The 15,186-nt window shown below is 35.7% G+C and overlaps 1 protein-coding gene across 1 annotated transcript in view; it reads left to right on the top strand.

Annotated features, from left to right (window-relative positions):
- Positions 1-414: 414 nt before the first annotated feature.
- vip (vasoactive intestinal peptide) overlaps positions 415-15,186 on the top strand; it is an 18,693-nt gene continuing 3,921 nt past the window's right edge. Inside the window, exons 1-4 of the mRNA XM_061971434.2 lie at positions 415-529; positions 3,245-3,352; positions 5,147-5,251; positions 9,171-9,296. Of these exons, the coding sequence (XP_061827418.1) occupies positions 528-529; positions 3,245-3,352; positions 5,147-5,251; positions 9,171-9,296 (341 nt within the window). The 5' untranslated portion in view covers positions 415-527. The remainder of the gene's footprint in view (positions 530-3,244; positions 3,353-5,146; positions 5,252-9,170; positions 9,297-15,186) is intronic.

Below are 15,186 nucleotides of genomic sequence, written 5' to 3'. Positions count from 1 at the left end.
CTTTTCGGACACTCACCGTGTTATTTTATTTTGTTATTTATTGTGTTTGAGGTACGTAGCGATGAAGAGTATTTTCGATGGAAACAAAGGATGCGTGTAAGTGTGGATCACTCATTGGATAGTCAGACTGTTAATTAGAAAAAAAAGTATGGTAATTTACCCACGGGCTGCAGTGTGTGTGTGTGTGTGTGTGTGTGTGTGTGTGTGTGTGTGTGTGTGTGTGTGTGTGTGTGTGTGTGTGTGTGTGTGTGTGTGTGTGTGTGTGTGTGAGAGAGAGAGAGAGAGGGCAGCAGTGACGTCAGCAGTGACCTAATGACGTCTCAGGCCCTTCATCGAATCTCGTCCCCTCCTGAGGGGTCCATTGGAGGGGGTTTGGGGGGGTGGGGGGGCCATGCAGGTGTATAAAAGAAGTGAGAGGCGCGCAAAGAGAATCATTATCATCACCATCATCATCATCATCTCAGCGAGGAAAGACCAGCTGCACAACAGGACTGCGGCGTATTAACGACCCCCTTTCTTTGGAGAACATGTAAGAGAACTTTCTTTCCATCGGTTTTTGTTTGCGTTCCACGCTGCGTCCTCGGGTTTGATCGTCTCTCCGCGTTCTTTACGCGCCTCCGCTGCGTGTTCGGAGCGATTCTCAGAGACTAAATAGAAAATCTCACTTTATTTTTAAGATGAATTGTGTCTTTATTATTATTATTATTATTATTATTTACTTTACTCATCGTGATATTCGTTGGTGGAAAAGCGCTCAGCCACCTCGGCTCCGTGCGTAATTACGCATTTGGTTTCATCTAGCTTTCTCTCTTTTACCGCGATTTGCCCGCTAAGTGGGTGATTATTTTTTTATGATTGGCTAAAAAAAACATTTTTTTTTTTTTTTTTGGTTGAAAGGTGATGTTAAGGGTAGTCAAAAAAACCTCCCTGGAAACGTAGTGCTTTTTTTTTTGCTTGATGCCAAAAAAAACTGAAAAAACACAAGAGTCTATGTGTATAAAAACGGATTTAAACTAGATTGCATTAGAACAGGAATATTGCATTAATTACTTTGATGCCTCATCCTGTGGAGTTACGCAAAAAATATCAGTTTTAGCAAATACTAACAAACTAATTTTAGATCCCACATGGAGGAAAAATCTAGTAAAATCTGATAAAATCACGGCCCGATAACTTAAAAATAAAGACAACTTCAGATTGTTTTCTTAGTTTAAAAATTGGCTAAAAAAACATTTTTGTTTGTTTTTTTGGTTGAAAGGTGATGTTAAGGGTAGTCAAAAAAAACCTCCCTGGAAACGTAGTGCTTTTTTTTTTTTTTGCTTGATGCCAAAAAAAAACTGAAAAAACATAAGAGTCTATGTGTATAAAAACGGATTTAAACTAGATTGCATTAGAACAGGAATATTGCATTAATTACTTTGATGCCTCATCCTGTGGAGTTACGCAAAAAATATCAGTTTAAACAAATACTAACAAACTCATTTTAGATCGGGGGCCACATGGAGGAAAAATCTAGTAAAATCTGATAAAATCACGGCCCGATAACTTAAAAATAAAGACAACTTCAGATTGTTTTCTTAGTTTAAAAATTGGCTAAAAAAAACATTTTTGTTTGTTTTTTTGGTTGAAAGGTGATGTTAAGGGTAGTCAAAAAAACCTCCCTGGAAACGTAGTGCTTTTTTTTTTTTTGCTTGATGCCAACAAAACCTGAAAAAACATAAGAGTCTATCTGTAAAAACGGATTTAAACTAGATTGCATTAGAACAGGAATATTGCATTAATTACTTTGATGCCTCATCCTGTGGAGTTACGCAAAAAATATTAGTTTAAACAAATACTAACAAACTCATTTTAGATCGGGGGCCACATGGAGGAAAAATCTAGTAAAATCTGATAAAATCATGACCCGGTAACTTAAAAATAAAGACAACTTCAGATTGTTTTCTTAGTTTAAAAATTGGCTAAAAAAATCATTTTTGTTTGTTTTTTTTGGTTGAAAGGTGATGTTAAGGGTAGTCAAAAAAACCTCCCTGGAAACGTAGTGCTTTTTTTTTTTTGCTTGATGCCAACAAAACCTGAAAAAACATAAGAGTCTATGTGTATAAAAACGGATTTAAACTAGATTGCATTAGAATAGGAATATTGCATTAATTACTTTGATGCCTCATCCTGTGGAGTTACGCAAAAAATATCAGTTTTAACAAATACTAACAAACTCATTTTAGATCGGGGGCCACATGGAGGAAAAATCTAGTAAAATCTGATAAAATCACGGCCCGATAACTTAAAAATAAAGACAACTTCAGATTGTTTTCTTTGTTTAAAAATTGGCTAAAAAAAAACATTTTTGTTTGTTTTTTTGGTTGAAAGGTAATGTTAAGGGTAGTCAAAAAAAAACTCCCTGGAAACGTAGTGCTTTTTTTTTTTTTGCTTGATGCCAACAAAACCTGAAAAAACATAAGAGTCTATCTGTAAAAACGGATTTAAACTAGATTGCATTAGAACAGGAATATTGCATTAATTACTTTGATGCCTCATCCTGTGGAGTTACGCAAAAAATATTAGTTTAAACAAATACTAACAAACTCATTTTAGATCGGGGGCCACTTGGAGGAAAAATCTAGTAAAATCTGATAAAATCACGGCCCGATAACTTAAAAATAAAGACAACTTCAGATTGTTTTCTTAGTTCAAAAATAGAACGAGCACATTCTGAAAATGTACAAATCATAATGTTTTGTTTTTTTTACTTACATGTTGCGGTTAGTAGTATTCTATCTTTATTTGTCGTCGTTTATATTTTCTGAATAAATTGGGATGATGTTCATCGGTCAACTCATTGGTGTTACTTTTCAATTTTTCAAGATGAAAATATTATATCAAAATCAAATTATATTATGTTATTTATGTAGTTTGATCATTTTCCTCGACTGATGTACTAACATCATGTGGTTTAATTTGTACATATGTAGCATCATCAACAAAGGTACAAATAATTGCTATTGTGACATCTAGTGGACACATTTAGAACAGCAGTTTCTTTCATTCAAAAATTTCAGGTTCATTTTTATACTGAGCAAACTCGCCGGATAAAACCTGTTCGCGGGCCTGATGCGGCCCTCGGGCGGTACGTTTGACACCCCTTTAGAGTCTTGATTTATGCCTTTTGTTATGCTCATGCTGGGAATTCCATTTTGTTGGACAGTGAAGGGAAAAATGAACTTATTTTTTTTTCTTTACACAGGTGGTGTAAAGCGATGTCACAACGGAGTGGCCCCCAGCTTCTTCTCCTCTTAGCACTCTTCAGTGTGTTCTACTCCAGGACTCTAAGTCTGCCATACACATCCATGAGGTTTGTGTGTGTGCGTGCGTGCCTGTGTGTGTTTGTGTGTGTGTGTGTGTGTGTGGTATTTCTACCCTTCTTGAGACATCAACAAGGAAAAGTACCTTCCATATGAGGACCGGTGAATAAGTTAGGACCGAAATCATGGTCCCAATACAGAAAACTATTGCATCTAATAGAGAGCCAAATACTAGAGTCCGTGAACATTGCTCCAAAGTCAGGATTTTTTGTTGATTTAATGTGCATACAAAAGCAAACATTGACAGGTGCAAAGGCAGCAATATATGATAAAACCAAATGGCAGCTAAAGAAGGACTTCCCTATTCATCCCCCAAAAAACCCGCCAGGTGAACAGCTGATTTTACGACTTCTGGTGCTGATGTAAGACAACCCACGTCCCATATTTGACCATAGGATGAACAAATACACTTCGGTACTAAGACTATAGTGGCCATTAACAGTTAGCTTCTACAGCTGGCTTGCCCGAAGTGCGGCACAGGGGCCATCTGTGGTCCGTGACTCCTTTGTCATCGGCCTTAAGCACATTACAAAAAACAAAAAATAGAGATCTCATTTGCACCCCCTGGTGGTGAAATCTATCAAAATGAGAGTGGTCCCAAAAAGAAGGGATTTTTCAAATTGACTGTGGGTCGGTTTTAAAAGTGTTTCCCCCGCTGGTCAACATATGAAATAACAAGTGTGTGTAAGAAATTGAAATGCGCCCCCTTTGGCCAAAATTAATAAAAAAATAAAAAAATAAATATGTATATAGGTACATACTGTAATAACTTGAAGTATATAAAAAAAATTAAAAAATAACTAAAAGCAGTCTTTCTCACAATGTCTCAACTTTTTTCTTATAAAATTGGAAACACTTTCACATATTCTTCCTGTTTCTTAATATTGCAATATTTCCTCGTAAAATCATTACTTTTTCATGTAAAATTATTACTTTTTAATGCAAAATGGTGACATTTGTCATATAAATTTCAGACGTTTATCACAATATCGCCCATTTTTTTGTTGATCTTGTAAAACAGTGACATTTTTTGAGTAAAAAAATTCAGATTATTATCATAATATTGCCAACATTTTTAAAGTTTTCTTATAAAATCGTGACTTTTGTCGAGTAAAATTACGACTCTTTTTATAAAATTGCCAAAATGTTAAGCTTTTTTCTTGTAAAATTGCGACTGTTATTGAGTAAAATTCCAACTTTTATCATAATATTGCACAAATGTTCAGTTTTTCTTGTAAATTGTTGACTTGCGTAGAGTAAAATTACGAGTTTTATTATAATACTGGCAAAATTCCAAAGTTTTTCTTGTGAAACTGTGACCTTTTTCTTGTAAAATTCCAACTCATTTTTCACAACAAGCTTTTTTATATTTACATAGTATGTGTATATTATTAATGTTGTAAATACAAATCTTTATATATCTAGTAAGGGTGGTCCTAAAGAGGGAGGCATTATTCGGAGGTCTCAAGAAGGTAACAAATACAAACATTTGTGTGTGTGTGTGTGTGTGTGTGTGTGTGTGTGTGTGTGTGTGTGTGTGTGTGTGTGTGTGTGTGTGTGTGTGTGTGTGTGTGTGTGTGTGTGAGCCCGCTTTAATTCAGCATCACTCGTCTTTAAAGTGAATGCTGCCTTTGTGCTGCATGTTGGGAAAGGTCAAAATGTGATATTTCCATCAAGAGGACAATTTAGTGACCCTTTTCAATGCATGGCATTTCTTGATTTGTTGTCAAGCGTACAAGATCATGTTAATGTAATATTGTTATGTTGTGCATGTCATGCTGCAGACCAACGAGACACGCAGACGGTCTTTTCACCAGCGGCTACAGCAAACTCCTGGGCCAGCTCTCGGCAAGGAGATACCTGGAGTCTCTGATTGGGAAGCGAGTCAGGTATCTCGTTTAAAATGTGTCCTTTTTTAAGTACGCCCCCATTTTGCTGAGAGGCCACAACGTCGACTCCCTCGATTTTGTTGACGGGCATTTGAATAAATGTGTTGGACAATTCGGCTGCCTGAAACTTGGCGAAACAAAACATTTGAAGGAGCATGTCTGATGGGCTGCATTTCAACTAAGGGCCACATACATACAAGTCAAAGGATGCGGTCGGCATTTTGGTAGTTTTCACCTTCAAAACCAATACAATATGTAGGTTTTTTTCAAAGAACTTGGAAATGCGATTTCAACATATGTGAACGCTGAAGAGCCAAAGTCGAACTGAAATGCTAACAGTTAGCACGCTGGCCAAATAGCGTCAAGTAACAAAAATATCAGCAAAATTTGCTTTAAAAAAGCTAGCATGGTAACCGTACACTGCTAACATACTAACAATAGCATGCTCGCAGTTAAAATTTGTGAAATACCAAAATATATGACACTGAGGTGTATACTTAAAAAAAAAAATTGTGTTTGAATATTAGCATGCTAAAATGCTAACTGTAAAATACGTCAAGTACCAAAATATATTACTCTATATAAAAATGGTCTAAAATGGCAGTCTGCTACAAATAACATGCATCAAGTACTAAAATATGACTGAGGTAGACGCCTACAAAATTAGCTTTTTAAAAAAAAAAGCAAGCATGCTAACAGGTATCATTCATCAAGTAACAAAATGTTTGACGCTGAGGTGTATAACTTAAAAATCTGCAAAAATCCTAGCATAATATTATTTTTATTATATTAGAATACTAACAATAGCATGCTTACAGTTAACATTAATGAAATACCAAAATATATGACAAATTAGCTTGAAACATTTTTTAAGCATGCTAATGTTAGCATGCTAAAATTCTAACTGGAACAAGTGTCAAGTATCAAAATATATTACTGTACTTTGAGGTGTGTACATGGATAATAATATTTAAAATGCTAGCTTGCTACCGTTAGCATGCATCAAGTACCAAAATATGACTGAGGTGTATACGTACCTACAAAATTAGCCGGGGAAAAAAAAGCAAGCATGCTAACAGGTATCACTTGTCAAGTAAAAAAAGGTTTGACGGGAAGTCCTTCTTTAGCTGCCATTTGGTTTTATCATATATTGCTGCCTTTGCACATGTCAATGTTTGCTTTTGCATGCACATTAAATCAACAAAAAATCATGACTTTGGAGCAATGTTCACGGACTCTAGTATTTGGCTCTCTATTAGATGCAATAGTTTTCTGTATTGGCACCATGATTTTGGTCCTAACTTGTCAATAAAGGTAGAATAATATTATTCTATATTATTTTATTATATTAGAATGCTACCACGCATGCTTACAGTTAACATTAATGAAATACCAAAATGTATGACGAATTAGCTTAAAAAAAAACCTAGCACGCTAATGTTAGCATGCTAAAATCCTAACTGAAACAAGCGTCAAGTATCAAAATATACTACCCTACTCTGAGGCGTGTACCTGGAAAAAAAGCAAGCATGCTAACAGGTATCACTTGTCAAGTAACAAAATGTTTGACGCTGAGGCGTATACCTTCAAAATTGTCAATAAAGGTAGAATAATATCATTTTATATTATTTTATTATATTAGAATGCTAACATGCATGTTTACAGTTAACATTAATGAAATACCAAAATATATGACAAATTAGCTTAAAAAAATAAATCTAGCACGCTAATGTTAGCATGCTAAAATCCTAACTGAAACAAGCGTCAAATATCAAAATATATTACCGTACTCTGAGGTGTGTACCTGGAAAAAAAAAGGGAAAAAAAAGCATGCTAACAGGTATCACTTGTCAAGCAACAAAATGTTTGACGCTGAGGCGTATACCTTCAAAATTGTCAATAAAGGTAGAATAATATTTTATATTATTTTATTATATTAGAATGCTAACACGCATGCTCCCAGTTAACATTAATGAAATACCAAAATATATGACAAATTAGCTTAAAAAAAAAATCTAGCACGCTAATGTTAGCATGCTAAAATTCTAACTGAAACAAGCGTCAAGTATCAAAATATACTACTGTACTCTGAGGTGTGTACCTGGACAAAAAGCAAGCATGCTAACAGGTATCACTTGTCAAGTAACAAAATGTTTGACGCAGAGGCGTATACCTTCAAAATTGTCAACAAAGGTAGAATAATATTATTCTATATTATTTTTATTATATTAGAATGCTAACACGCATGCTCCCAGTTAACATTAATGAAATACCAAAATATATGACGAATTAGCTTAAAAAAAAATCTAGCACGTTAATGTTAGCATGCTAAAATCCTAACTGAAACAAGCGTCAATTATCAAAATATAAAGGCGTATACCTTCAAAATTGGCCAAAAAGTTAGCACGCTAATATTAGAACGTTAATAATAGCAGTGTTATAGTTAACATTAGTGAAATGAAAATATATACAACGCTGTAGTGTAAACCTTTCTCAAATTAGCTTCAAAAATATAGCACGCTAATGTTAGTATGCCAAAATTCTAACTGGAACATGCGTCATGTGCCGAAATATAATACTGTACTCTTGAAAAAATAGTTTCAATAGCTAACCTTGATTGATTGATTGAAACTTTTATTAGTAGATTGCACAGTGCAGTACATATTCCGTACAATTGACCACTAAATGGTAACAACACCCGAATACGTTTTTCAACTTGTTTAAGTCGGGGTCCACGTTAATCAATTCATGGTTAGCATGCATCACGTACCAAAATATGACTGAGGTTTTGATTGATTGATTGATTGATTGATTGAAACTTTTATTAGTAGATTGTACAGTACAGTACATATTCCGTACAATTGACCACTAAATGGTAACAACTAGGGATGTCCGATAATGGCTTTTTGTCCAACTCTTTAATTACCGATACCGATATCAACCGATATAAACAGTCGTGGAATTAACACATTATTATGCCTAGTTTGGACAACCAGGTATGGTGAAGATAAGGTACTTTTAAAAAAATGTAATAAAATAAAATAATATAAATAAATTAAAAACATTTTCTTGAATAAAAAAGAAAGTAAAACAATATAAAAACTGTTACATAGAAACTAGTAATTAATGAAAATGAGTAAAATTAACTGTTAAAGGTTAGTACTATTAGTGGACCAGCAGCACGCACAATCATGTGTGCTTACGGACTGTATCCCTTGCAGACTGTATTGATATATATTGATATATAATGTAGGAACCAGAATATTAATAACAGTTGGTGCACTAATTGTAAGTGTATCTTGTGTTTTTTATGTTGATTTAATTTAAAAAAAAATAATTAAAAAAAAATAAACGATACCGATAATAAAAAAAATGATACCGATAATTTCCAATATTACATTTTAACGCATCGATATTATCGGACATCTCTAGTAACAACACCCGAATAAGTTTTTCAACTTGTTTAAGTCGGAGTCCGCGTTAATCAATTCATGGTAAGGTGTACAGTATACCTACAGAATTAGTTTTTAAAAATGCAAGCATACTAATGATAGCATGCTGACAGGTATCATTCGTCAAGTGACAAAATATTCGACCCTGCAAAATTTGCCAAGAGAAAGCCAGCTTGCTAATATTAGATTGGTAATGATTAAGAAAATAGCTACGGGCCGCACTTTGGATAGCCCTGGTGTAGTGTATAGTGTGATATACAGGCATGTATTGCATTAATTGCACAAATACAATATGTCATGGCTCCCAGGCTGTGGCATTTGCAATGACGAGACCCCACTTGCCCGATGATGCAATATGTAGTTGACTAAACATATTTTTTTTCAAAGGTTAAGTGATGCCATAAGGGCTTCCTTGCATGGTGGGAATTACAGATTGTCATCTGTGGCCCCTGCTTTTTGTGTCTCAGTGACGAGCTGATGGACGAGCCGGTGAAGCGCCACTCGGACGCCATCTTCACAGACAACTACAGCCGCTTCCGCAAACAGATGGCCGTCAAGAAGTACCTGAACTCGGTCCTGACGGGGAAGAGGAGGTAGGACGCGTTTTTTTTCCCACCCTTTCTCATTGGAACAGTATTTGTGATGTAGTGTATATTTGGCAGTCGCCGCTCGTCGACCTTATGTGTTGCACTCCAGACCAACAGGGGGCAGAGGAGTGAGTGGGCATTAACGGGAAAAAGCAACCACTTGAAAGTCGAGGAAGCTTTTTGCTCACATTAAAACTATTAACAAGCTTCTATTGTCATTACCATTTAGACTTAGACTTCTTTTTTATTGTCATTCAAATTTGAACTTTACAGTACAGATAAGAACGAAATTTCGTTGCATTTGCTCATGGTAGTGCAGGATAAAAAGCAATAAGGTGCAGATATAAACAAATAGATTACTGTACAGATAAATATATTGCACTTTTGCATATGCATCCACGTTTATGGATGTATGTTATATTGTCTTTATATTCCAGCGAGTTTTTCCATTTTTGGGGGGAATTGAGGAGATTATTATGATGCGTTCAAGAGTCTTACGGCCTGAGTGAAGAAGCTGTTACAGAACCTGGAGGTTTCATTAGTTGACACAGCAGGCACAAGACATTGAAACAACGTTGAGAACATGTTGAATTAGGTCCTGACGTTGAGCAACTCAAACATAACGTTGAAACAACATGCTTTTTGACGACTTTTAATCAATGTTGGGTTCTGACATTGATTTGACCATTGAAATTTGGTCATTTCCCGAATCCCAACCAATAATTTACAACACAAATACAACTTTGAAACGTCATGCTTTTTGACAACGTTTAATCAATGTTGCTTCTGATGTTGATTTGATCATTGAAATTTGGTCATTTCCCAACCATTATTCTACAACACAAATACAACGTTGAAACAACATGCTTTTTGACGACCTTTAATCAATGTTGGGTTCTGACGCTGATTTGACCATTGAATTTTGGTCATTTCCCAACCAATATTCTACAACACAAATACAACGTTGAAACAACATGCTTTTTCACACCATTTATTCAATGTCAGGTTGTGACGTTGATTTGACCATTGAAATTTGGTCATTTCCCAACCAATATTCTACAATACAAATACAACATTGAAACAACATGCTTTTTCACACCATTTATTCAATGTCAGGTTGTGACGTTGATTTGACCATTGAAATTTGGTCATTTCCCAACCAATATTCGACAACACAAATACAACGTTGAAACAACATGCTTTTTGACGACGTTTAATCAATGTTGAGTTCTGACATTGATTTGACCATTGAAATTTGGTCCTTTCCCAACCAATAATTTACAACACAAATACAACGTTGAAACAACATGCTTTTTGACAACATAACGTTTCATCAATGTTGCTTCTGATGTTGATTTGACCATTGAATTTTGGTCATTTCCCAACCAAAATTCTACAACACAAATACAACGTTGAAACGACATGCTTTTTGACAACGTTTAATCAATGTTGGGTTCTGACGTTGATTTGACCATTGAATTTTGGTCATTTCCCAACCAAAATTCTACAACACAAATACAACGTTGAAACAACATGCTTTTTGACGACGTTTAATCAATGTTGGGTTCTGATATTGATTTGACCATTGAAATGTGGTCATTTAAATGATAAATGATAAATGGGTTGTACTTGTATAGCGCTTTTCTACCTTCAAGGTACTCAAAGCGCTTTGACACTACTTCCACATTTACCCATTCACACATACATTCACACACTGATGGAGGGAGCTGCCATGCAAGGCGCTAACCAGCACCCATCAGGAGCAAGGGTGAAGTGTCTTGCTCAGGACACAACGGACATGACGAGGTTGGTACTAGGTGGGGATTGAACCAGGGACCCTCGGGTCGCGCACGGCCATTCTTCCACTGCGCCACGTAATTTACAACACAAATACAACGTTGAAACAACATGCTTTTTGACGACGTTTAATCAATGTTGGGTTCTGACGTTGATTTGACCATTGAAATATGGTCATTTCCCAACCAATATTCGACAACACAAATACAACGTTAAAACAACATGCATTTTGACGACCTTTAATTAATGTTGGGTTCTGACATTGATTTGACCATTGAAATGTGGTCATTTCCCAACCAATAGTTTACAACACAAATACAACGTTGAAACAACATGCTTTTTGACAACATAACGTTTAATCAATGTTGCTTCTGACGTTGATTTGACCATTGAATTTTGGTCACTTCCCAACCAATATTCGACAACACAAATACAACGTTGAAACAACATGCTATTTGATGACGTTTAATCAATGTTGGGTTCTGACGTTGATTTGACCATTGAATTTTGGTCATTTCCCAACCAATATTCGACAACACAAATACAACGTTGAAACATCATGCTTTTTGACAACATTTATTCAATGTCAGGTTGTGATGTTGATTTGACCATTGAAATCTGGTCATTTCCCAACCAATATTCTACAACACAAATACAACGTTGAAACAACATGCTTTTTGACGACGTTTAATCAATGTCGGGTTCTGACGTTGATTTGACCATTGAAATTTGGTCATTTCCCAAACAATATTCGACAACACAAATACAACGTTGAAACAACATGCTTTTTGATGACGTTTAATCAATGTTGGGTTCTGACGTTGATTGGACCATTGAATTTTGGTCATTTCCCAACCAATATTCGACAACACAAATACAACGTTGAAACAACATGCTATTTGATGACGTTTAATCAATGTTTGGTTCCGACATTGATTTGGCCATTGAAATTTGGTAATTTCCCAACCAATATTCAACAAAACGAATACAACGTTGAAACAACATGCTTTTTGACGACGTTTAATCAATGTCGGGTTCTGACGTTGATTTGACCATTGAAATTTGGTCATTTCCCAACCAATATTCGACAACGCAAATACAACGTTGAAACAACATGCTTTTTAACGACGTTTAATCAATGTTGGGTTCTGATATTGATTTGACCATTGAAATCTGGTCATTTCCCAACCAATATTCTACAACACAAATACAACGTTGAAACAACATGCTTTTTGACAACGTTTAATCAATGTCGGGTTCTGACGTTGATTTGACCATTGAAATTTGGTAATTTCCCAACCAATATTCGACAACGCAAATACAACGTTGAAACAACATGCTTTTTAACGACGTTTAATCAATGTTGGGTTCTGATATTGATTTGACCATTGAAATCTGGTCATTTACCAACCAATATTCTACAACACAAATACAACGTTGAAACAACATGCTTTTTGACAACGTTTAATCAATGTCGGGTTCTGACGTTGATTTGACCATTGAAATTTGGTCATTTCCCAACCAATATTCGACAACACAAATACAACGTTGAAACAACATGCTTTTTGACGACGTTTAATCAATGTTGGGTTCTGACGTTGATTTGACCATTGAATTTTGGTCATTTCCCAACCAATATTCGACAACACAAATACACCGTTGAAACAACATGCTTTTTGACAACGTTTAATCAATGTCGGGTTCTGACGTTGATTTGACCATTGAAATTTGGTCATTTCCCAACCAATATTCGACAACACAAATACAACGTTGAAACAACATGCTATTTGATGACGTTTAATCAATGTTGGGTTCTGACATTGATTTGGCCATTGAAATTTGGTAATTTCCCAACCAATATTCTACAAAACGAATACAACGTTGACACAACATGCTTTTTGACGACGTTTAATCAATGTTGGGTTCTGACGTTGATTTGACCATTGAATTTTGGTCATTTCCCAACCAATATTCGACAACACAAATACAACGTTGAAACAACATGCTATTTGATGATGTTTAATCAATGTTGGGTTCTGATATTGATTTGACCATTGAAATTTGGTCATTTCCCAACCAAATAATTTACAACACAAATACAACGTTAAAACATCATGCTTTTTGACAACATTTATTCAATGTCAGGTTGTGACGTTGATTTGACCATTGAAATTTGGTCATTTCCCAACCAATATTCGACAACGCAAATACAACGTTGAAACAACATGCTTTTTGACGACGTTTAATCAATGTTGGGTTCTGACATTGATTGGACCATTGAAATTTGGTCATTTCCCAACCAACAACGTAGATCCAACATTAGACACCAACGTTTTCTCACTTTACAAATACAACTATTTTGCAAAGTTGTTTCAAAGTCAGTTTTAAAGGACATATTTGTATAACCAACGTTGTATCAATTTCTTGTTGTGCCTGCCGCAGCAATAGAGAGAAGTAGGTCAGCGGCCGATTGTCACGTACCATACGGTTTCCGCAGAAAAGCCAAAGAAAACACGCAAAAACCTGACGTGTCCGACGACGTATACATTTCACACGTCCTTAACAGTCGGTTTCCTGACAAAGATGGTGTCCAACATACGATAACACCTGCTTTACTAGTAAGAAATTGATCAATTTTATCATTTGTCTTCAACACTCCTGCGAGCTAGCATAGTTACAACATGCTAGCGAGGAACTTGCGCAACTTTATGAGACAGAATCACAGCATTAGCATTCTGAATGTTGATTGTCTGATCAGTATTGACTGACACTGACACAATCTCCCTAAAACTGCCCCAAGAATGTGATATACAAAACAACAACCAGGGCGCTAGCTTTCTAGCCTATTAGCATGTTGCGCGTAAACTTCAAAGTAATTTAAGTACATGGGATATTTTCTTGTAACGTTTTTTTGTCAATCCGTTAGTCCACGTTTACGGGCAAAAACAAACAAAACAGTGCCGTCTACATGCCAGACCAGTAGATGGCGATGGTGCGATCGAACAACATTCCACCATTGTAAGCATTTAACTTTGAATGCTAACGCTGTCTATTTAAAGAATGTTTTTTTGTTTGTTTGTGTGCTTTGTATTAAGAATCCACTCACACTGCACAAAAGAACAGAAAGTCCCTTCCCCAAACACCCACTTCACTTTTGCCACAGTAAAGTTTAAGGATTAATTGAAAAATTTTTACCTTGGTTTCGGTTAGATTTCAACGACTATTCTCCGTTTTGGTTGACGTCTTGACCTAGAATTATTGGTCGTAATCTCAACTAAGTGGTTGACTTGTCCTCCACAGCGGACTAGATAGGACAATATCACATACCAGTACTTCTTCTACTGGTTCTCTGGTAGCCGTCACACTTTGCGCCACCTGGCTGCCTGTAGTGTAACTACACAACCATTTAGTAGAGAGAATATTACACGGAGGGATAATTTTTTTCGATTCATCGTCCGGTGTTCTGGAGAGACGTGCGCATTGAATTCATCTTGAGTACAATTGTTACCCTAAATCACTGTTACGAGCGCCACCTTGAGGGCCACCAAAAAATATCGGTTTCCACCAACGGTACTCAGTTGTAATACACTTTTCCACCACTTGTGGCAGTAATGACAATCTCAAACAAACAGAAGAAGTCCAGAGCTCAAGTCACAGAGAAGTTTCTTTAAGCGTAAAAAATATGATTCAAGTGGTGAAGCTGTATTTTCATTTGCACTTTAATCTTATTGAATAAACATATTATCATTATTATTATTTAGTTTGAAATTATCTATTTTAGCACTGCTTATTTGTATGTGAATGTATTATTCAGCAGTTTGCATTATATTTAACTAATCTTTATTTTTGTAATCAGCCTGACCTAAGCCTTGATAATAATCTTTGTGATTAACACATGGTTTAAAATAGTTTGACAAGTTTTAGCCTGTTAAACTGTTAGTACGTGAGATATAATTATTAAATATGATTAAAATCAAGAGAAAGATGACTAATTCAGAGTTAATATTTAAGGTGGGCCCGGGCCCCTCTGTAGTGGAAAAGTTGGGCCCCTGGGTCAAAAAGGTTAAGAACCCCTGCCCTAAATAAGGCTATATTTTTG

Source organism: Nerophis lumbriciformis, linkage group LG02, assembly GCF_033978685.3.
Source record: "Nerophis lumbriciformis linkage group LG02, RoL_Nlum_v2.1, whole genome shotgun sequence".
In the NCBI taxonomy this organism is placed as follows: Eukaryota; Metazoa; Chordata; class Actinopteri; order Syngnathiformes; family Syngnathidae; genus Nerophis; species Nerophis lumbriciformis.
Note: the sequence above shows the minus strand (reverse complement) of the source record. Positions and strands in the feature narration are given on the sequence as shown.